Source organism: Petromyzon marinus, chromosome 7 (assembly GCF_048934315.1).
Source record: "Petromyzon marinus isolate PM22_M1 ecotype Great Lakes invasive population chromosome 7, UKy_Petmar_22M1.pri1.0, whole genome shotgun sequence".
Taxonomy (NCBI): domain Eukaryota; kingdom Metazoa; phylum Chordata; class Hyperoartia; order Petromyzontiformes; family Petromyzontidae; genus Petromyzon; species Petromyzon marinus.
Genome location: NC_133673.1, coordinates 12,617,056 through 12,641,418, shown reverse-complemented (window position 1 = coordinate 12,641,418; position 24,363 = coordinate 12,617,056). Strand labels below are relative to the sequence as shown.

General features: G+C 48.3%; 1 protein-coding gene across 5 annotated transcripts in view; it reads left to right on the top strand.

The window, feature by feature from the left end:
• MYBPC1 (myosin binding protein C1) overlaps positions 1-24,363 on the top strand; it is a 95,196-nt gene that overhangs the window by 10,455 nt on the left and 60,378 nt on the right. For 3 of the 5 annotated variants that reach the window (XM_032949182.2, XM_032949181.2, XM_076065409.1), the window contains exons 2-9: positions 8,469-8,768; positions 11,077-11,127; positions 12,457-12,510; positions 14,091-14,159; positions 15,308-15,355; positions 16,521-16,598; positions 18,900-19,048; positions 19,734-19,851. In XM_032949182.2, the coding sequence (XP_032805073.2) occupies positions 8,469-8,768; positions 11,077-11,127; positions 12,457-12,510; positions 14,091-14,159; positions 15,308-15,355; positions 16,521-16,598; positions 18,900-19,048; positions 19,734-19,851 (867 nt within the window). Of the gene's footprint in view, positions 1-8,468; positions 8,769-11,076; positions 11,128-12,456; positions 12,511-14,090; positions 14,160-15,307; positions 15,356-16,520; positions 16,599-17,327; positions 17,335-18,899; positions 19,049-19,733; positions 19,852-24,363 lie in introns of those variants that run through there. The other 2 variants (XM_076065408.1, XM_076065410.1) reach the window with 2 other exon arrangements.

Here is a 24,363-nt window from a genome sequence, read left to right as displayed (position 1 = left end):
ATCCACAACACAGGTTTATCTATAACACAGGTTTATCCACAACACAGGTTTATCCACAACACAGGTTTATCCACAACACAGGTTTATCCATAACACAGGTTTATCCACAACACAGGTTTATCCACAACACAGGTTTATCCATAACACAGGTTTATCCACAACACAGGTTTATCCACAACACAGGTTTATCCATAACACAGGTTTATCCACAACACAGGTTTATCCACAACACAGGTTTATCCACAACACAGGTTTATCCACAACACAGGTTTATCCACAACACAGGTTTATCTATAACACAGGTTTATCCACAACACAGGTTTATCCACAACACAGGTTTATCCACAACACAGGTTTATCCATAACACAGGTTTATCCACAACACAGGTTTATCCACAACACAGGTTTATCCATAACACAGGTTTATCCACAACACAGGTTTATCCACAACACAGGTTTATCTACAACACAGTTTATCTACAACACAGGTTTATCCACAACACAGGTTTATCCACAACACAGGTTTATTCACAACACAGGTTTATCTATAACACAGGTTTATCCACAACACAGGTTTATCCACAACACAGGTTTATCCACAACACAGGTTTATCCATAACACAGGTTTATCCACAACACAGGTTTATCCACAACACAGGTTTATCCATAACACAGGTTTATCCACAACACAGGTTTATCCACAACACAGGTTTATCCATAACACAGGTTTATCCACAACACAGGTTTATCCACAACACAGGTTTATCCACAACACAGGTTTATCCACAACACAGGTTTATCCACAACACAGGTTTATCTATAACACAGGTTTATCCACAACACAGGTTTATCCACAACACAGGTTTATCCATAACACAGGTTTATCCACAACACAGGTTTATCCACAACACAGGTTTATCCATAACACAGGTTTATCCACAACACAGGTTTATCCACAACACAGGTTTATCCACAACACAGGTTTATCCACAACACAGGTTTATCCACAACACAGGTTTATCCACAACACAGGTTTATCCACAACACAGGTTTATCCACAACACAGGTTTATCCACAACACAGGTTTATCCACAACACAGGTTTATCCACAACACAGGTTTATCCACAACACAGGTTTATCTATAACACAGGTTTATCCACAACACAGGTTTATCCACAACACAGGTGTATCCATAATACAGGTTTATCCACAACACAGGTTTATCCGTAACACAGGTTTATCCACAACACAGGTTTATCCACAACACAGGTTTATCCACAACACAGGTTTATCCATAACACAGGTTTATCCATAACACAGGTTTATCCACAACACAGGTTTATCTACAACACAGGTTTATCTATAACACAGGTTTATCCACAACACAGGTTTATCCACAACACAGGTTTATCCATAACACAGGTTTATCCATAACACAGGTTTATCCACAACACAGGTTTATCCACAACACAGGTTTATCCATAACACAGGTTTATCCACAACACAGGTTTATCCACAACACAGGTTTATCTACAACACAGTTTATCTACAACACAGGTTTATCCACAACACAGGTTTATCCACAACACAGGTTTATCCACAACACAGGTTTATCTATAACACAGGTTTATCCACAACACAGGTTTATCCACAACACAGGTTTATCCACAACACAGGTTTATCCATAACACAGGTTTATCCACAACACAGGTTTATCCACAACACAGGTTTATCCATAACACAGGTTTATCCACAACACAGGTTTATCCACAACACAGGTTTATCCATAACACAGGTTTATCCACAACACAGGTTTATCCACAACACAGGTTTATCCACAACACAGGTTTATCCACAACACAGGTTTATCCACAACACAGGTTTATCTATAACACAGGTTTATCCACAACACAGGTTTATCCACAACACAGGTTTATCCACAACACAGGTTTATCCATAACACAGGTTTATCCACAACACAGGTTTATCCACAACACAGGTTTATCCACAACACAGGTTTATCCACAACACAGGTTTATCCACAACACAGGTTTATCCACAACACAGGTTTATCCACAACACAGGTTTATCTACAACACAGGTTTATCCACAACACAGGTTTATCCACAACACAGGTTTATCCACAACACAGGTTTATCTACAACACAGGTTTATCCACAACACAGGTTTATCCACAACACAGGTTTATCCACAACACAGGTTTATCCACAACACAGGTTTATCCACAACACAGGTTTATCCACAACACAGGTTTATCCACAACACAGGTTTATCTACAACACAGGTTTATCCATAACACAGGTTTATCCACAACACAGGTTTATCCACAACACAGGTTTATCCACAACACAGGTTTATCCACAACACAGGTTTATCCACAACACAGGTTTATCCACAACACAGGTTTATCTACAACACAGGTTTATCCATAACACAGGTTTATCCACAACACAGGTTTATCCACAACACAGGTTTATCTACAACACAGGTTTATCTACAACACAGGTTTATCCATAACACAGGTTTATCCACAACACAGGTTTATCCACAACACAGGTTTATCCACAACACAGGTTTATCTACAACACAGGTTTATCCATAACACAGGTTTATCCACAACACAGGTTTATCCACAACACAGGTTTGTCCACAACACAGGTTTATCCACAACACAGGTTTATCCACAACACAGGTTTATCCACAACACAGGTTTATCTACAACACAGGTTTATCCATAACACAGGTTTATCCACAACACAGGTTTATCCACAACACAGGTTTATCTACAACACAGGTTTATCTACAACACAGGTTTATCCACAACACAGGTTTATCCACAACACAGGTTTATCCACAACACAGGTTTATCTACAACACAGGTTTATCCATAACACAGGTTTATCCACAACACAGGTTTATCCACAACACAGGTTTATCTACAACACAGGTTTATCTACAACACAGGTTTATCCATAACACAGGTTTATCCATAACACAGGTTTATCCACAACACAGGTTTATCTACAACACAGGTTTATCTACAACACAGGTTTATCCATAACACAGGTTTATCCACAACACAGGTTTATCTACAACACAGGTTTATCTACAACACAGGTTTATCTACAACACAGGTTTATCCATAACACAGGTTTATCCATAACACAGGTTTATCCACAACACAGGTTTATCTACAACACAGGTTTATCCACAACACAGGTTTATCTACAACACAGGTTTATCTACAACACAGGTTTATCCATAACACAGGTTTATCCATAACACAGGTTTATCCATAACACAGGTTTATCTACAACACAGGTTTATCCATAACACAGATTTATCTACAACACAGGTTTATCCACAACACAGGTTTATCTACAACACAGGTTTATCCATAACACAGGTTTATCCACAACACAGGTTTATCCACAACACAGGTTTATCCACAACACAGGTTTATCCACAACACAGGTTTATCCACAACACAGGTTTATCCACAACACAGGTTTATCCATAACACAGGTTTATCCACAACACAGGTTTATCCACAACACAGGTTTATCTACAACACAGGTTTATCTACAACACAGGTTTATCCACAACACAGGTTTATCCACAACACAGGTTTATCCACAACACAGGTTTATCTACAACACAGGTTTATCCATAACACAGGTTTATCCACAACACAGGTTTATCCACAACACAGGTTTATCTACAACACAGGTTTATCTACAACACAGGTTTATCCATAACACAGGTTTATCCATAACACAGGTTTATCCACAACACAGGTTTATCTACAACACAGGTTTATCTACAACACAGGTTTATCCATAACACAGGTTTATCCACAACACAGGTTTATCTACAACACAGGTTTATCTACAACACAGGTTTATCTACAACACAGGTTTATCCATAACACAGGTTTATCCATAACACAGGTTTATCCACAACACAGGTTTATCTACAACACAGGTTTATCCACAACACAGGTTTATCTACAACACAGGTTTATCTACAACACAGGTTTATCCATAACACAGGTTTATCCATAACACAGGTTTATCCATAACACAGGTTTGCATCGGTCACGCCAAAACCCGTGCGTCCGCCTATAACCGATTTAGCGGTGCCGGTGGTGGAACGCTTCGCGGCCCGGCGGACTGAGCGCGAGGCGCTGGCAACCCCGACGGGGCCGAGTTGGACACCTGCGACCGGTCCTGCCAGGCGCGCTCCAACCAACTCACGAGACGTGGCGAGGCGAGCAAAGGCCTCCACCACCTTAACTCCGGGTTCATCCACGTGGGCTGGGCATTGTCACTAGAAGGTCTGCCCGTCGTATGGAACGGGGTGGGGTGAGAGGGAGGGGTGCGGCGAATCTCGACGTGGGCTGCCGAAGCACGCGGTGTGGATCGCGCTCGAGGTATGGCGCCTTTCGTCACCGCGCGTCGCGATGCTGGCGACTTCGTTATTAATAGGGGGTACTGATCACCCCCCACGGGGGCACTGATTACACCCCCCCCCCCCCACGGTAACCCGCGAGAGGTGATGACGCCTGCATCCCTCGACCTCACGCAGCCTCAACCGCGGGGGAGCTTAAGTGGCGCGGCCTCCAGTTTCATTCTTCCCCCAGGGGTCGTGTTTCCCCATAACCTAAATTTTGCTTTAACGAGGCCGACAACTGTGGCTGGGGGGCTGGGGAGTTGGGGGGGGGGGCTTGGCAGACGGTGGGTTGGTGGGGGTGGAGAGGGGGATACGCGTGGTCAGCGGAGCAACATTAAACATAATTTTAGCAGCGCGAACGGAAACAAATAATCGGCCCCCAAACGCCGAACTTTTGAGAGAAGTAAAGTTGGATTGGGCAGGAGGAGGCGTCGCTCTAGACGGTTGATGTCCGACGGTGGAGAATAGTGGTGAAATCAGCACCTCGTGTGCAAGTGCTCGGCAGACTAATCACCTCGCAGGACCGCGAGAGACGTTGACGCCTTGCGGACAAGGTCTGCATCCAGCAGTGGATCGATCACGGCTGCTCATGTTGATGACCGAATTGCCCTTGGACGCGCGCAAACTCCGTTGCATCTCGGGCGCTAAGCGGCGACGAGGCTGGTCAGTACTCGGATGGGTGACCACCACCACAAATAACGTGGGCGCTGTCAGCTTTCGTACGAGTGTGGGCGACGAGGTTTGACCGGGAGACGGCAGCGGTGAGAGACGTTTTGAAGGAATTGCTAACGCGGACTGAGACGCTCAACTCGTCGCTACAGCCGAGAACTCTGTTTTTTTATCGTGGGGGACTCGACAGCGGATTCGAGTCCCAGCTTGTGTCCAAGGTGCCCGTGTTGGCGTTCGCGTAGCGTGCAGGTAGCAAGGGTTAGACGCACGTGTACTTGTGTATGTACTGTGAGCTTATTTCGCACCGTGCGTAACCAACCGCGCTAGTCGGAGGTGCGGGGGAAGGACAACAAACTGAACACAAAAAAGCGTGTTCTAAAGTAATGACTTTATCAGTCTCGACGATTTCAAAGTGGCATAGCTACCAGTGGCTTCCTAAGATAGGAAGGGAAGAACGTTCCAGACGGCCGCAGGCGCGCGTCTGAAAGCGCCACGCGATGCGGTGACCGCCGTCTTTGTTTCGATGGCTCGCAGCCAAAAGCCGCTGCTGCGACGATGACAAGTTTAAGTTTCAAGTTTTATTTATTAGGCATAGCCCTGTGAGCCATGCGGCTTTTGAGTCGGGTGCAACCGCAACAAACTAAATATGAAGAGAGAAACATCTTAAAGCGACGACGCGCAAACAGAATCATCCCGGATAAACCAGCAAATCTTCCAGAAAAAAAACACCGTAATGTAACGCCGTGTACAAAAATCCCAGTGTGATGCAAGACAAACAATAACAACCATAAGACAATTTAGACGACCGGAGTGTGTCACAGACCACACAGACACAATAACGAGAGTGTTTGCGTGGCAAACACAGAGATGCTGCGATGATCCACGTTGTGCGAGGGATCGAATATGAGGCTGACTGATGTCAACGGGCGTGGTGATAACGATGCTTTCCCGTGATCCAGCGCTTTTGGAGGCGAGGGGGTTGCTGGGCCGTGTCGAGATTTACGGAGCCGTCAAACACGACGGACGTGTTGACGGGGAGAGGGGTGGGGGTGGGGAGCGGTCGGAATGTGGCAGTAGAGAAAGTAGGTTCTTGAAACCCGTCTGCTATTTCGAGCGCGTGGTGGGGGTTTTCTCCAGCTACTCCTCCTGGACAGGCGACAATGTGCAGGGTGATAAACTTCCACTGCTGCGGCCCCGTGCGTGCGGGTGAGGATCACGGGGCGGTGCCCTTGGGGTGAGGCAGAGGTCATCGGTTTCTAGCGGGGGGGGAAGGGGGGGGCATCGGTACGGACGTTTAAATATAGAAGCCGTTAGGCGCAGCACGTGCCCGGAACATTGATGAGCACTGTCGATCACTAACCGCCTCACGGCACTTTCACAAAGTGTACCCCAAGGCGGACGGGCAAACCACGCTCATCTCGGCGCGCGATTGCAAAGTGCACCTTCAAAAGAGGCAGTTGTTGATAATTGTTATGTTATAATAATCAATTGCTTTTCCATGCAGCGTCCTATACGCGGGGGCGATGCAGCACTTTACATCACGTCTCATTTGCAAACATTCAAATGGGCACCCCCCTCTCGCAGTGGCAGCTGTCCCTGTGGGCGCAAGATGACTCGATACCAGCCCGGCCCGCAAACGGGATATGAGTCTGTCAGTAGGCTGCGACGTTGCTACGTGTCATCCCAATCGAGTAAATATTTTTTTAGGCCACACTGCAGTGTTCCAGGCAGTAGTGTGTACGCATGTTGAACTTCTTTCGTGCCGTACGTAGCCAAAGCACAACACAGACACACAAAGCACATGCTGCTGGTGTACGTTCGGTGGTCTCGTCTATGACGCAGTGGTTAGGGCGTGGAGTTATAAAGAGCCGGTCGTGGGCCCTCACCCTTGAAAGGGTAGGAGTTGGAATAAGTCGGGCATTGTTGGCGACGCCCGTGGCCTGTAATTCGGCACTGTGGAGGCAGAGAGGGTTGGTGTATCACCGCACAAATGTTGTGAAACTCACTTTCTGAAAAACGGGGACGTCGCCTGTTCAAGCCACACGGGATAGAGTGTTGTCCCCTCGCACGCGTGGGGTTTCTACAGCTGCTCCAGTTATCTCCCACGTGTAAATACTTGTTAATTGGCGGATAGCGCCTTCATTTAGAGAGGACCGCAGAGCTTGGGAAATTGTTGGTAGCGCCGGCTCACCCGCCTGGTAGCCATACAGCTTGCCTGTGGTCCCTCGCTCCGATTATCTTGAGCCAGAGCCTGGGCCGTGACTAAGAATACAGAGCCTGGGATTGCGTTGCGGTTGGAGGAACCGAGGGTTGGTGCGGTGTGACGGCGCACGAGGGGGTCAAAGGTAGCGTCACCCTCACTCGCCAGGGGGAGGACGGCTCCCGTAAGGTCCCAGCCACAAGCCAGTGACTTCATCGTTATATTTAAGTGGCACTTGGATTGACGTGTCTCCTGAAATTGTGCAGTGGGGCACGCCGGTTTCGTAGACATAACTGCTACTCAGCCACTTGCCTACATTCCCACGGAGAAGATAGTGGTGAGTGCACACGTACTCACAGACACACACACTCACACATATATACACAGAGAAATGAGACAAAGATCCCCCGTATAGCCTTAACAGACTGTATGGGCAAGTGCTCTTAGCGAGCACTTATGAAGGCCGGAACGGTGCACGAAGGGGTGGGTGGCCAGCACCACGCCCGGCCGCCTTTGTCTCCCTCGTGGCTATGTTTGCACACTGCACCAGGTGCTCATTAGAGGCTGAGTCCACCTAGGGGAGGCCCAGCACTGGTTCAGATAATCGTCACCAATATTGGCCGTGAGCGGGAATCGAACTCGGGTCGCCAGGTTCGTAGCGTCACATCAGCAACCACCATCACGAGCTAAGCCAGCATCAACGACTAACAGCAACAAATACCACCACCAGCATTAACATAATGACAACAACCACCACCAAACCATCATCATCATCACCACAACCAACAACGACCGTTCACCACTGAGTGGCGGTGAGGCCAACACGGCGCTTGCGCCAGGCCAGGCGCGGTTCGAGGCCACGTGAAGTATCGAAGGCTCGCTTGCTGGCAGGAGGAGGTCACGGGACAGACCCAAATACCATGGGTTGATTGAGTGAGATGACTGGCAGATGCGCCAACTGTGCTCCCCGCCGTGCCCGCACTATCACCACCACCACCAGCGAAACCACCACCACCACCACCATCGTCATTAAACACCACGACGACCACCACCAACCACCAGCACCGCCACCACCAACAATAATCAAAAGTCCCCGCGTCTCCGCGTCTCCGCGTCTCCGCGCAGTGTCCGCCTTCAGCAAGAAACCCGCCTCGCTGGAGGTGGCCGCCGGCTCAGCGGCCGAGTTTGTGGCCGAGACGGCCAAGGTCGGCGCCAAGGTCAAGTGGCAGCGAGACGGCAAGGAGGTGGCGGCCGGCGGTCGCGTGTCCGTGCAGGCCGAGGGCAACCGCCACACGCTGAAGGTCGACGCGGCCGCCGCGGAGGACGCGGGCTCCTACGCCGTGGTGTGTGGCACCTCCAAGGTCAAGTTCGAGCTCAAAGTCAAGGCGGCGGCGGCTGCTGCTGCTGCGGCGGCGGCGGCGGAGGGTGAGGGAGCGCGCCGTTCGTGGAGCGACGTGGCCGCGCTACGTTCTACCACCCTCACCCCCACATCCACCCACCCACCGTCCCCCCCCCCCCCCCACCAGCCAGGGTCGGATTAAGATTTTGTAGGCCCCTGGGCTACAGGTACTGTGAGACCCCCGCCCCAGGTAATATATTCAAAAGGAAAACAAAGTTAAAGACAAATTAAATTGTATTTTTACAAGGCCAACAACAAATACAATTCAGCATTCGCAAACGAAATAACTGTTCATTTCATCTCTGGAGGCCCTCCAGCTGGCGGAGCCCCCTGGGCTGCAGCCCCTAAAGCCCCCCGTGCCTTAATCCGGCCCTGCCACCACCTTAACCCTCGCCGGTGTCGGGAGGGGTCAAGGGGCACGCGCCGTCTGCCACTGGTCAAGCCAAGCGGCGGTTGCTGCTCCTCCCTGCCGCTGCCACCCGCGCGTCTCGAGTCGTCGCTCGTGCGTCGTCGCAACCAGCGTGGCGCTCACCGCCCCCAGGGATTGTGTACTTACTTCACCTCGTGTGGCAAAGCACGTGAGCACGTGTGTGTGATGACTAACAGCACTCGCCCCAGCAGCCTCTGAAAGGCTACACGGCGGATCTTTCTTTGTCTTGTGTGTGTCCGTCACTCTTGTGCAGTGTGTACACGGTCACCTCTTGGGGAGGCAAAGGCGGCCGTGCGTGGTGGTGGTGGTGATGACCACCGCACCACTGCCTCGTGCACTATGCCAGCCTTATTAGGCGCTCGCTAACACCACTTGCCCCAGCAGCCTGTACGGGTGGCTACATGGGGAGATCTTTATCTTTGCCCACCGCAAAAAGTGGTGGTGCAGTGTTTAGCTGCGCTGCGTTATGCCCTCCGCGGCCCGAGTTCGATTCCCGGCCACGGCTAACATCAAGTGGGCGAGCGATATCTGAACCTGGACCTCTGCTACGTCGGCGTAGCCTCAAATGAGGAATCCAGAACTGGGGAAGGGGGACGGGGCTGTGCGTGGTGACATCCACACCACATCCACTCCCTCTTGCGCCATGTCCTCCTTATGATGTGCTCGCTTATGGCAGCACTTGACCCCAACGGTCTATGTAGGCTACAGGGTATCTTTGTCTTTCGTATTTCCATCGCGTGTTCATTAACTCGTTACCTCTATTCATTTCGTGCGGTGATTTAATTTTTTATTTGTACAACATTCTTAGGACTGTCCTTTTTCCCCCAATTGAATTCCCGTTTGTGCTATGGGCGTCGTGTAACGATGTCTGCGGTTCCCGTTTGGAATTTTCCCGCTAGGCAGTGCTCGACTCAAGAAGACTATCCTGGTCGTCATCTGGTTGGGGTGCCACGGTGGCGAAATGTTAACTACCTCGCCTAGTATACGGGTGGTCGTGGGTTCATTCCCGACCCTGACGCCTGTATATTTTAAGTTTGCATGTTACTCCCCGTGGTAGCGTGGATTTTTCTCCGGGTCCTCCGGTTTTTCCCTCCACATTTATAAATGTATTTGGCTGCTAGACATCTCAACGTGATGAGCCACTTCGTTGAGCTATCATTTGTGGCCAGGTCGCGTCTGAAAAAAAGCTATATACCACAGTGGACCTTCCCTGGTCACATTTAAAAATATTTAGTTTTAAGCGCATCAAACAAATCCACTTTACCACCCCCTCCCCTCGATAGAGAACGCCCTGCGGAAGGAGCTTCGGCATTACAGAACTACTTCTGAAAATCCCTTCCAGCGACCGCGCTGCGCGTGCCTGATGATTGCTAAACACATATCACGTGACGCAGGGAACAAACACCAAAATATCGCAATTTGCTTTTCTGAAATTAACGAAGAGTGCTGATTGACGATGAAGGCCGGGACGCCGGCCACGTCAGATTTGCGAGCACGCTGCACGTAGCAATGCAGGCGGAGATCGTCAGTTCGGTCTCCCCGGCGCGGCAGCCGAAACAAATGGGGCGCGTTTTTTTTTGTTGTTGTTCAATTCCCCACTGGTTTCCGTCCACCCCAGCGGTATGAATGGGCCCCGCGCCACAGTTAAGGCTATCGGCGGGGCAGCGTGTGGTGCGATTAAGCGTGGGTTAGGTGCTCCCTACCTCTTCCGTAACCAAAAAAAAAATCTTACCGACGTCTCTCGCTCTCTCGTGCTCCGCGTAGTGGAGGAACGTTGTACCAGCAGTGGCGTGAGCAAGCGATTGGAGGGGCTGCGCCCTTCACCTAACGATGAATTGTCAAGGTCATTTGACGACGACGATTGATGTTGACATGAATCCGGGATTGTTGAATGTGTTGTTCAGCAGCAACTCCGGTAGCTGCCCCTGCAGCCATGGAGGCGTCGCCGGCACCAGGTACACGAACAAAGCAAATCGGCTTCATTCATTATAATTATAATATTTTTTATTATCATTCGTAATTTTAGTTTACATCGCGTCATTCATGCGAATTGCATCCCGCGACACGGTACACTAATTGCGTATCAGGGCCAAATCTTGTTATTGTATAGCAACTCTCGAGCAAGTAAAAACGCCGAGAAGATACAAATGAGCAAATGAATCGTAAAGAAATGGCACCAAAACAAAATTAGCAAAAACAACATTAATAACAGAAGTTATCGCAACAGATACATTAATCCATTAAGTTTTCGCATCCAAGACCACAATACCAACTTCTTACACAAGCGAGGACGCGTTGAACCGTCGATTATAATCGTGACGGCGACGTTGTTGGAACGATGGTGAAGGCGTCGTTAAACCGATGGTGAAGTCTACCGCGAGCTCGTGGAAAATTCCTGTATTCCAATCAAATTTTACAATGAAAATGCGCAAATCAAATTCACAATCAAAATTTGCAATAAAATTTCACACTAAAAATTCTCAAGGAAAATTGACAATCGAAATTCACAATTAAAATTCACAATAAAAATTCACAATCGAAATTCACAATAAAAATTCACAATCAAATTTCACAATTAAAATGTAAAAATCCACAATCAAAAGTCACAAACAAAACTCACAATATAAATTCACAATAAAAATTTCACAATCAAAATTCGCAATAAAATTCACAATTAAAATTCCTGCGTCACAATCACAATCTTATTTAGGCTGGAAGAATCCGATGAGCTATGAAGCTCTTTTTTCTCGCAGATGTCCAGTGAGACGACGAATCGGATTCGGCACTTCCTTGATTTATTTTCAAACCTTCGGTATCCACCTCATTCCGTGACCTTTCCGTGAAATATAGTTTCTTTATCTCCCTGGGAAAATCACCTTAACGAAATTACCTTACCAGAATTGTCCCCTTCATTTGAATGTGCTCTTAAACTCACGATGCATACATCGAATCATTAATATGAGCATCCCTTGGTATATGTAGCAGGTACGTTCCTGAAAGCCGTATCCGTAACGTAAAATGTCGTATGTCGAACCGCATTCTTCCATTCGCTTCCAAAATATAATTGAAGATGCGTTCATACGAGATAAATGTACACCGAGACGTAATTAAAAAAAAAACACTTAAGAATGCTATTTTTTTAATAGAACATATTTAACGGCAAATCGATGATGCTCCTATAAACGCGATGCAGGCTCCCTGAGTGGACTGGCGTGCCCGCGTGTAAGCTGGGGCTGCTTCGCGTTGTTTTTGATGCAAGGTGACTTCTCTCTCTTTCCCCCCAGCGGAGGCGAACGGAGCTCCAAATCAAAGCGCAACTGCGGCGGCCAATGCTGACGGTGATGACTCTTGTGTGGATGCAAGCGGTTGTGGCTAAGGCTATGGCTAGGGTTATGATTAGGGTTATGTTTGGGGTTACGGCTATGGTTATGGCTAGGGTTATAGTTCGTGTTATGGCTAGGGTTATGGTTAGAGTTATGATTAGGGTTATGGCTAAGATTATGGTTAGGGTTGTGGCTAAGATTATGGTTAGGGTTGTGGCTAGGGTTATTGTTAGGTTTATGGTGAGGGTTATGATTAGGGTTATGGCTATGGTTATAGCTATGGTTATAGTTCGTGTTATGGCAAGGGTTATGGTTAGAGTTATGATTAGGGTTATGGTTGTATTCGTGGCGGAAGTGAAGGTAGTGGTGGTGTATGTAGTGGTGGTTGGAGAAGGAAGTGGACGTGATGTATGTCGTGGTGGTAGAGGCAGTGGTAATGGCAGAGGCATCATTGGTGGTTGTGGTGGATAGTGGTGGTGGTAACGAAGATGGAGGAATAGTTGGGTGGTAGAAGTTGTGATTTATGGTGGTAGCGGTAGTGGTGAAATTAGTGGAGGTGGTGACAGAGGTGGAGGTAGTGGTGGTAGTGGTGATGGAAGTGGAGGTAGTGGTTGTGGCACAGGTAGTGGTGGCACTGGAGGTAGTGGTGGTGGAGTTGATGATGATGATGACGACGACGAGAAAGATATCCTGTGATGTGCATATTTCTACTCAATGTCAACACCAAGTTGCTCAAACTCTACTTCTCGCGACCCATTACGGTACCCCGACGCCTTTCCCTGGTTACCCACGTGCTCTGTTCAAATACAAAGCACGCGTTCACACTCTGCACAAGCCTTGATGATTGGTAAACACATCGCATGTATACTCTTTGGTTCTTTCGGTAAAGTCACGTAGGTAGAAAAAATAATATTTTACGACGTTTCGATCGCAACACAAGCAATCGTCATCAGGTGAGACAACCACAGAGCATGGATTACTGCAGTCGCGAAAGCTTCAAATCAAGACATCGCATGTAACATGGAAAATTCTGCTTCAAATTGAGAGATAGATCTCGCGTGTGTCCCTTGTCACGTGGCGAGTGCAGATTTCAATCAAGATGCATATACACAATGCAATCATCCAGCTTCAAATAATCACTTTCTGTCACGTGGGATAGGTTTTGCAATCATCAGACACGTGCAGCGGGTAACAACGCGCAAGATTATTAAGGGCAGGATGTAATTTGAAAACCCTGACGCGAGGAGCCTGTCTTAGTATAAAGACAAAGGTCCCCCATATAGCCTTTGTCTCCCGAGTGAGGATGTTTACACACCGCACCAGGCACTCATTTGAAGCCGAGTCGACCTAGGGGAGGCCCATAACCGTTTCAGATAATAATCGTCACTGGTGTTGGCCTTGTGCGGGAATGTAACTCGGGTCGCCGGGTTCGTAACGCGGCGTAGCGCTAACCGCTGCTCCACCGCTCCTCACCCATCTTACCATGGGGTGCCACTTGCACGCGCATTCTGGTGACCCATCTCTTGGCTGCTGAGCTGTCCGGATGCTTTTGCCGACTTCGTTTTGACCGATTTCCCCCCGAACCCGCGCCACAGGTGCCCCAGCGAGCGATGGAGACGCGCCCACGCCGGAATTAAATCCTGAAGACATGCTCACAGGAGAAGGTGCGCCTGGTGGTCACACACCCACACACACAGCCGTGATGGTGATGGAGAGGATGATGATGATGATTCCCTTTATGATACTAATGATGATTATTGAAAAATGTACTAAAGAATTGCTCAAGAAAGAAAATGGTTGTGGTGGCACACAGACAGCCATGATGGTGATTGAGAGGATGATGATGATACCCTTTATGATACTGATGATAATGATATTCTTGGGCCTTTCGGTAAAGTCACGTAAATAGGTTCAACGACGAACGCTTGCGTTGCGATCGAAACGTCGTAGTTTTCTGTTATTTTTGATTATTTTCTCTGAACCTATCTGCGTGACTCTTTGGTTCAATTCGGTAAAGTCACGTAGAAAATAAAATCAAATAATTATTTTATTTTTCTACGTGACTTTACTACATATTTTATACGTGACTTTACCGAAAGACCCAAGAATATGAATTTCTGCATTCACGAAATCTTTAAGTCAAGATGATAATGATGATTGAAAATTGTACTGATGATTGTGATGGTAGCTGTTAATGATGATTATAATAATGTGCTGGTGATGAAAACTGATGAGGATTATGATGATGATTATTGTTATTGTAATGATTATGATGGTAGCGGTTAATTATGATGATGGCATTTGTGAATGATGGCGGTGATGATTATTTAAATGACAATTCATAGAGTTAATCAGTATAATATTTTCAATGAATATTATCATGAATGCTGCGTGAAGCTCATGTTGGCAATAGTAGCGATAACTAACATGATGATGATGAGTGCTAAAGCGATGCATATTATACGACCATTATTATGACATCCCAACTGCACATCATTGAGTGCTTAGTCCGTTCCGTGTCACCGACACATGGGGCAACACGTTTCAAATGATTTGTGTGTTTCTTCAAACACGAGGAGCAACCCAATGCCTCTTCCACTCGTCAGGGCCTCGTGCCATCACCGCTATTCCAATGCAACGTCTGTAGATGACACAGCCTGCTGTTTATATATCAATCTGTGTATGTGTTGTGGGTCGCTAGCGCCCTGTATATGACCAGCCTCTACCAAGTCATCTTAACGCTGTATCACCTCGAGTGACCGGGCATTCGTGCGATGGCAATGTGTTTATTATTATTGTTGTTGTCGTACAGCGCTGGTTATGGCGCGCAAACTCTCTCTGGCGAGATGCAACACTCCAGGTGTGTCTCTCTCTCTCTCTCTGTGTCTCTCTCCGTGTGTTTTACGCTCCCTGTGTGTCTCTCTCCGCGTGTCTCTCTCTCTCCGTGTGTGTCTCTCTCTCCGTGTGTGTCTCTCTCCGTGTGTCTCTCTCCGTGTGTTTTACGCTCCCTGTGTGTCTCTCTCCGCGTGTCTCTCTCTCCGCGTGCTTCACTCTCTCTCTCTCTGCCCTTCCCGCCGCTTCGCTCTCTCCAAAGAGAGACTCGGGCCGGTCCATCCCTGCCAACTTCCAATGCTGCTTCCGTTCTCCGCCACTCATTGCACAGACCCCCCCACGCTCCTTCACCCTGCCACGCTAACAGCCGCCGGCTTGCCCTTTAACACTCCACGCTGCGGTTGAAGTGACTTTTGCTACACGGGAGTTTCCGCCGTTCAATTTGCACTTTTAGAGCAGCAGCGATCCGAGCGGGATTATCTCCGGGATCTTTCCCAACATTTTCTTTTTTCGGATTGCGCTATCGCCAATGTGTCGCGAGATGAAGGATCAATTTGGAGCGCTCGCCGTGTTAGAGAGTGGCCCACTGGAGGAGATATCATAGAACTACTTCTGAGATATCTCCGAGTGAGCTTTGTTATCCAGACACCGGGTGGGCACTGTGCGCAAATGGCCACGTGATGCTGATGGATCCTTTTTACAGTGAATGGAATGCTGGCCACAGGCTTTCCACGTTGGCACAAGTGCATAGACACGGATAGAAACTCAATTAAAATCAGCCAAGTGTTCGTAACATTCCCCATGAATTAATAAAAAAAAATCAGTATCAGGAGTAGTAGGTGGGGCTTTATAAGTAGTGGGCGGAGCGACCTTAGGAGTGAACGGGGCTACTTGAGCAGTCGATGGGGCTACTTGGGTAATGGGCGGGGTTACTTGTGTAGTAGGAGGGGCTACATCACAGGTGGGCGGGGCTACCTGAGTAGTGGGCGGGGCTACCTGAGTAGTGGGCGGGGTTACCTGTGCGGTGAGCGGAGCAAATTATGTTGTGGGTGTGGCTATTGTAAAAGTGAACGGCGTGGGGGGGGGGGGCTACCAGCAAAGGGGAAGGGGCTGCCAGCTACCGCCGCGGTGTGCCCGGTGGAGCCCCCCAATCCCCCGTGAAGTAACCACGCTTGGCTCCGTGCTGCGCACAGAGGTGGCGGAAGGGGAGCGGCGCCAGGAGCTGACCGGCCTCTTCCTGGAGAAGCCGGTGTCCACGGTGATTAACATGGGTAGGTGACCTGACGATGACCCCTATGAGATCACCTTCACCTGATTAACATGAGTAGGTGACCTGACGATGACCCCTATGAGATCACCTTCACCTGATTAACATGGGTAGGTGACCTGACGATGACCCCTATGAGATCACCTTCACCTGATTAACATGGGTAGGTGACCTGACGATGACCCCTATGAGATCACCTTCACCTGATTAACATGGGTAGGTGACCTGACGATGACCCCTATGGGATCACCTTCACCTGATTAACATGGGTAGGTGACCTGACGATGACCCCTATGAGATCACCTTCACCTGATTAACATGGGTAGGTGACCTGACGATGACCCCTATGAGATCACCTTCACCTGATTAACATGGGTAGGTGACCTGACGATGACCCCTATGAGATCACCTTCACCTGATTAACATGGGTAGGTGACCTTACGATGACCCCTCTGGGATCACCTTCACCTGATTAACATGGGTAGGTGACCTGGCGATGACCCCTATGGGATCACCTGATTAACATGGGTAGGTGACCTGACGATGACCCCTATGGGATCACCTTCACCTGATTAACATGGGTAGGTGACCTGACGATGACCCCTCTGGGATCACCTTCACCTGATTAACATGGGTAGGTGACCTGACGATGACCCCTATGAGATCACCTTCACCTGATTAACATGGGTAGGTGACCTGACGATGACCCCTCTGGGATCACCTTCACCTGATTAACATGGGTAGGTGACCTGACGATGACCCCTATGAGATCACCTTCACCTGATTAACATCGGTAGGTGACCTGACGAAGACCCCTATGAGATCACCTTCACCTGATTAACATGACTACGTGACCTGACGATGAGCCCTCTGGGATCACCTTCACCTGATTAACATGGCTACGTGACCCCGCGTCATTGTCGCCCGTCCGTATCGGATTATCTTCACGGGTCGATCGAGGGCACCGTCTGCTTTCAATTGTCCGGATCAGGGGGGTCAGCAAACCCGCGGCTCCTGAGTCGCGTGTGGCTCTTTAAAGGACCGCTGCTACGTGACCGTTATTTATTAAGGACCACCACCGTCTCGTATTCACCACCACAATGCATTGCGGCTCTTGATATATTGAGGGTTGTTTTACCCAATTCGAAACAAATGGCTCTTCTTGTTCTTTTGGTTGCCGAACTTTGGCCTGGATGAATGTATGATACATTTTATAAAGCCATCTAGCTACCATGAGAGATTCGGTCATGAGGCTATCCACATATACAAACACAGAGACAATTTCAACCGAGAAGATGGATTCTGGCTTAGCAAACATTGGAAGGATTTGATAAACCATTTCGGGTCTTAATTGATTGTTTACGCTTACGGTGGCTTTCAGACCGCATCCATTATTTTCGTCTCCCCCCTCCTCTTTTCCGAACATAGATGGACTCGTCCATCTGAACAAACTGTCAAATCGCTCTCCGTGGTGCTAACGTTAAAAAAACCGCCACTTTTTTCAAATTTTCTTGCTGTGGTTTTCACACCTGATGATGATTGCTTGTGTTGCAGTCGAAACGTCGCGATAATTTTATTGTTTTATATTTTTATTATTTTATTGATTCCCTTCTACATTACTTTAGCGAAAGAACCAAGAATATTATCACTCGTTTTAACCCAGGAATCTGCATCTAAAGACTACAATGGAGGGGAATGTTTCAACGTGTCATCCCAAATTAGCAATTTGCAGTGTAATTTTTTCACTACTGCATTGGAATAGGTTTGCCAACAACAACCGCCATTCGCCACTAAGTGGCGGTGACGTAACCATGGCGCTTGTGCCAGGCTTGGTGCACGTTGAGGCCACGTGAAGTGTCGAACGCCCGCTGGGCAGGTGCCACGGGTCGACTGACTGCCAACAGCAGTCAAAAGACAAAGATCCCCCGTATAGCCTTAAAAGACTGTAGGGGCAAGTGCCGTTAGCGAGCATCTATAAAGGCCGGCATGGCACACGAGGGGGTGAGTGGCCAACACCACGCCCGGCCGTCTTTGTTTCTCCAATGGCGATGTTTACACATCGCACGGGGTACTCATTTGAGGCCGAGTCGACCTAGGGGGAAGCCCCAGGACCGGTTCAGATAATCGTCACCGGTATTGGCCGAGAGCGGGAATCGAACCCTGGTCGCCAGGTTCGTAGCGCAGCGTAGCGCTAACCGCTACACTACCGCGCGTGTGCGTGCGTGTGTGAGACACACGCCAACGCGTTGACCCGGACCCACGTGACCCCGCGACCCCTGCCCCCCCCCTCCCCGTCCATGCACAGGAGGAGACGCGACGTTCGTGGCCAAGGTGCACGCCGAGAGCCTGTCCAAGAAGCCGTCGGTCAAGTGGTTCAAGGGCAAGTGGATGGACCTGGCCAGCAAGGCCGGCAAGCACCTGCAGTTCAAGGAGATGTATGACCGCAACACCAAGGTGGGGGGCGCGTGGCTGCACTTATCGTTATTTTTTGTTTTTAAAGGGATCGCTTTTGCAATGCGATTACGATTTGCTATCTATTCTTTTTTTTATTTCGCTTGACTGTCATTGTTTATCATTGATTTTTTTTTTTACCGTGACTTGTTGCTTGCGTCGGAGAAGCGGCGGTGTTGTTTTGTTGTTGTTGTTGTTGATGATGATGATGAAGCCCGATTTGGCTCACATTGGTAATTCAAAGTCAACGGTCTAACACCAGCGGACGCCATGATGGGTGCTCGTGGGGTCGCGGATCTGTGTGGCGCGTCGGGGTCAGAGGTCGGGGGAACAGGGTACGCGGTCGGCAAGCACGGCCATCGGGGTTAGGGTTAGAGCTATCGTTGTGGTTGGCTCGTGAGGTTAATGTTAGGGGCTGGGTTCGTTTTCTGGTGGGCTGGTGACGTGTTTGGGTCAGGCTTGGGTTCTGGTTCCGATTGGAACCACCAACACAGGGATGGCAACGCCACCCGGTTCGCCCACCACCAATGCAGAAATGGCAATGCTACTCTGTTCGCTCACCACCAATGCAGAAATGGCAATGCCACTCTGTTCAATCACCACCAACGCAGGGTTGGCAATGCCACCCGGTTCGCCCACCACACATCAATGCCGCCCTCTCCGCCGTCCCCTGCACACGCTCCCGCAGGACTTCACGTTTGAGATGAAGGTGATCGCCGCAAAGGAGAACTTCAGCGGGTCCTACCGATGCGAGGTGTCGATGAAGGATAAAATCGACAGCTGCCCCTTTGACATCACGGTCGAGGGTACGTAGAGACGCACCGCTGTGTGGGGGGGGGGGGGGGGTCACAATGGCCATTTCAGAGGCACCGCTGATATCCCATCTTCCCTGATTTCAGTCGCTCAACCTAAAATCAAACTTGGTTCTCAAGTACGGTGAGGTGATTCTGGTCTAAGCCCGGTCACCAATCACCACATAGAGGATAAATCATCACGCTACATTTATATTTTCTACTCCTTTTGAATATATTACAGCTATGAGAATAAAATGTTTGGATTGATTGGCATTAGACGAAGTTTTCTTATAGCAGGGAATGCATGAAAGCCGTGTGGATAATGGGGCTTTTATTGTAGTGGCTTCAGAAGTAGTCCTGTGAATTCTAGATTTAAAGCTTTCGTGACTGCAAGGATCCATACTCTTTGGTTCTATTCGGTAAAGTCACGTAAAAAACAACAAAAAATATAAAATTCACGACGTTTCGGCCACAACACAAGTGCCCTTCATCAGGTGAAGGGACCAGACTGTCTAGAGGACAGTGCTGGAGTGAACACAGCCAAGCTCAGACCGCGAAGCCATGTTCCACGGCCGTTCTCTCACACAAGATGGAGGACCGCTGTCTGCGAAAGTCCTGAGTGGGAAAAAAAATCTGCCGTCATTGAATGAACGAATTCATGCGCCTCATCGCATGCGGGCGGCATGTGGTTAAAATCTTACGCAGCTTTCTCCGAGATGGCTCCACTGGGCAATTCGACGAATATTTTTTTTTCTTTTTAAATGGGCCAGACCCTGCCGATAAAATTTGGCCTGCTTAAACAAATACTTGTGCCAAACATTGGTCCTGAAATGGTCATTTATTTGCAATCCGACATATTCGGCAAACCTCACGGTCAAATTAACAATTGACTAAAAAAAAACCACACACGTGGCATGTCCTTTTCAAGGCAGTGGCATCTACGGATTTAAAATCACGTGGCTTATTTGTGGAATGAGTCGATGGCCTGGTGCATTCACCACCGCCACCACCACCACCATCCCACCAGCGTGGATGTGCAAGCCCGGTGGTGGTTGGAACCACGCCCGACACCTGCAGGTATTTAATGGAGCTCAACATCGCATCGTTTGAAACCACCACGGTGTCAGCGTCGCTGTTTTTCCCTTCTCCAGCTTGCACGTGATTGCTGCCTGTAAACAAAACAAACAAACTCCGTTGCCAGAGTTGTGAACCTTTTTCATTTTTTGCAACATCATCTTTTGTTGATTGTTTTTTTGAGATTTCGTTTTTTTTAGCGTTCATTTTTTGTTTTTTTGCCATTGCAAACACTGAATTCGTCGCGAAGACAAAATTTTACCGCTCAGCTCTTTGGGCATCTTTTTGTTTTGTCTTTTTTCTTGTCGACAGTAAAACCTCTCGAAGCCGGAATAAATAAACAAGTAAATGTAAACATAGAAGGCAGAGCTCTTTGCGGTTATGGTGGACGTCCGGCATATCGCGAAAATAGAATAATAATTTAAATGACGTTTAATCACACCTTCGATTTTTTTTTTACATAACGCTTAAAGACAAGCCACAGTGCGATTGTGGTCATGCATCCCAAACTATGGACCGTGCACTAAGCCCACAGAAACCCGTAGAAATACATGGAGACTGATGGAGATGCATTAAAGAAGAGCCATCGTGTGTTTGTGGCCATGCAATTCAAACTATGGACCGTATAGTAAGCCCACAGGGACCCGTAGAGATACATGGAGACTGATGGAGATGCATTATAGAAGAGCCGTACTGTGATTGTCGCCATGCAATCCACACCATGGACCATTCCGTAAACCAATGTCGTCCGCACTCCTTCACCGGAGGCGGAGGAGCACCACAACCACGCGAACTCTCTCTCCCTCTCTCTGTTCCTCTGCTGAAGCCCTCTCGTTGTGGCCAGCAGACGTCAACATTGTCATTTAGCTCCTGAACTTACCGCCATCGTGCTCATGAACAGAATAAAACTTAACGACGTAGTGCGTTTAAAAAATAAAATGTAGTGACCACTGTGAAAGCAACAACTGCCGTGCAGTTTCACCGGAGTGGCTATTGCCGCGAGAAAGAGGCGGGTTGACTTTGCTTCGCTGGATGTGGAAGGCTGAAAGAGATGTTCGGATGGCTAAGAAGACGGTCGGAATGGCAGCCAATAAATGAAACGAATCATCCGCCGGGACGGAGTGGTGAGAGCGGAGGTGCAGGGTGGATGAGAACACCGCGGGATCTCGAGAAGATGCCCGTGGTTTGGGGAGGCCTGCATCCAGCAGTGGATTGATCATGGATGATGATGACGAATGTTATGTATTTTTGCTAAATATATTTGAGATGAATGTGAAAACAATGAACGAGAGAGAGAGAGAGACCACGAATGCGGTACGCCAATGACCGGAGCGTCCAAGAGCACGTGTTCAAACACATACAATGAAATATTAAACAATCAAATACCAGAGCACTTTTAAATTCATTAAACAACTATTCCAATGTCTCAACCATCGACGTACATATTTCGCCATCCATTTACGGCAGAAGTTCATCCCTTTTTTTACGGCAGAATTTCACATTAAAGGGGGCACATCTCTCACTTACTGCCTAGCGTTGTCAAGCAGCGAATCTGGAATTTCCTGCACGCGATGAGCGTTGAGATTTAAGGGCGATCGATGACTGCAAAATGCCGAACCCTGCCACCCGCATCTCCATGAGCGCCGACGCCGGGATTCACGTCTTAGTGTCTTCTTTTGTTAACTTTCCGTATTTATTATCGGACTTACTCCGAATTGTGAGTTCCTTGACTCTGCTGGCTTCAAGAGGTTTTTGCCGTTTTTTTATTTTTCAAAATTTAAGTAAGTTCTCGAGAGAACGGACTTTTAACGGATGATGCTTTTTTGTTCCCCTGGATTGTAAATCTGGTGTGGGCATCTCCCTGCCTATCGGCTGCGACGCTTCAAATCTCAATCCGGTACAGTGACTGGTGTCTCTGTCTTTCTGTCTGAGTCTATGTCTCGTTTTTTTCATATCTAATGCCAACTTTGCTCTCGTTTTTCATACCGTGTGCACAGACACACACGACACAGAGATCCCTCTTGTAACCTTAAACAAACTGAAGGTGCAAATGCTGTTAGCGAGCACTTATGCAGGTCGGAACGGCACACTTAGTAGGGGTGGGTGGCCGGCACCACACCCGGCCGCCTTTGTCTCCCTGGTAGTAATGTTTACACATCGCACCAGGTATTAATTTGAGGCTGAGTCGGCCTAGGGGAGGCGCAGGACCTGCTGTACATACAGACAGACTCACACTTTCTGACATGGAGAAAGATGATTCAAACACACACACACACGTGCATCGTCACATACGCGCACAAAACCCCTACAGGGCTTAATTTGGCCACACATTTGCCGAAGCACTGCTACAGACTGGAGCAGGTGCGTGACGATCATTTGCCACAGCCATGAGCGACAGCTCAAACTGATGTGGTGTGCCGGATGCCGAAATTGTATTGCGGGTACAGACCTTGGTTGACATGAAGCCCCCGCGGTTCACAGCGACTCTGTGAGGTTGATCCCCCATCATCTCACCGCTCGCTAGTCTCGTTCCGTTGCACCGCTACTCCGTTCCACCACGCTGCTGCACATTTCTCGCTCGCTGTGCAGATTTTGATGTTTCCCATCACACTATTTTGTTCCTCTGCACAGTTGAGGAGTTTTCGGGGTTTTTTTATTCTCTCTCGCGCGGTTTTTTTTTGTGATGGGTCTCATTTTGGACCGTATTTTCTAAATGCCATGTCCTCGGCATGGTTTGATTTATTTCCTATAAAATTTTAAGCGCATATATAATGGGCGAGACGAGTCTGCCTTGGTTCATTTTGTTGCGTATATTAAAATGACTCGTACAATTTGCTTCCAATGAAGTAAAAATCGGGCACACCGCCTCTAAACACTCAAGTTAATAGCGCTGCAGCGTGAATACAGACGAGCGTGCAAACACAACCACCCCACCCCCGCCCGACACGGCGTTGATCAGAGGCTTTCATCCAGCAGTGGATCGAGAAGAGGCTGCCCAGTGGAAGCGATACTTGGCGCTCCGTCACAAAAGCCACTCTCGTAGACGAGGCTTTGGGGGGGGCGTGGGAGTTCCCTGGGTTCATTGTTAGCGAGCGTTGTTACTCGTTATTAATTCATTTAAAAGTAAAACTGTTTCGAACCATTGGTTTTATTGGGTGATCTAAAACAACGACAATTCCACCCACCCCTAGAAAATACGCATCCTCACTCCAAAAAAAAACCAGGGTAAATATTTACGCACGCCATTTAAACAAACAGACTAATTAAAATGTCAGTAATTAATTGATTTAGAACACAGAGGTGGGGATGTGCGTACAGTCGAGTGTGCGTTTGTATGGGTAGTGGGAAGGAAGTGATTTAATGACCGGTTCACCTGGGCAGCAACTCTAGAAAGTTTTGTTTAGTTGTATAATTTGAAGCATATATGGGGCAGCCCGGACTACGTGGCCA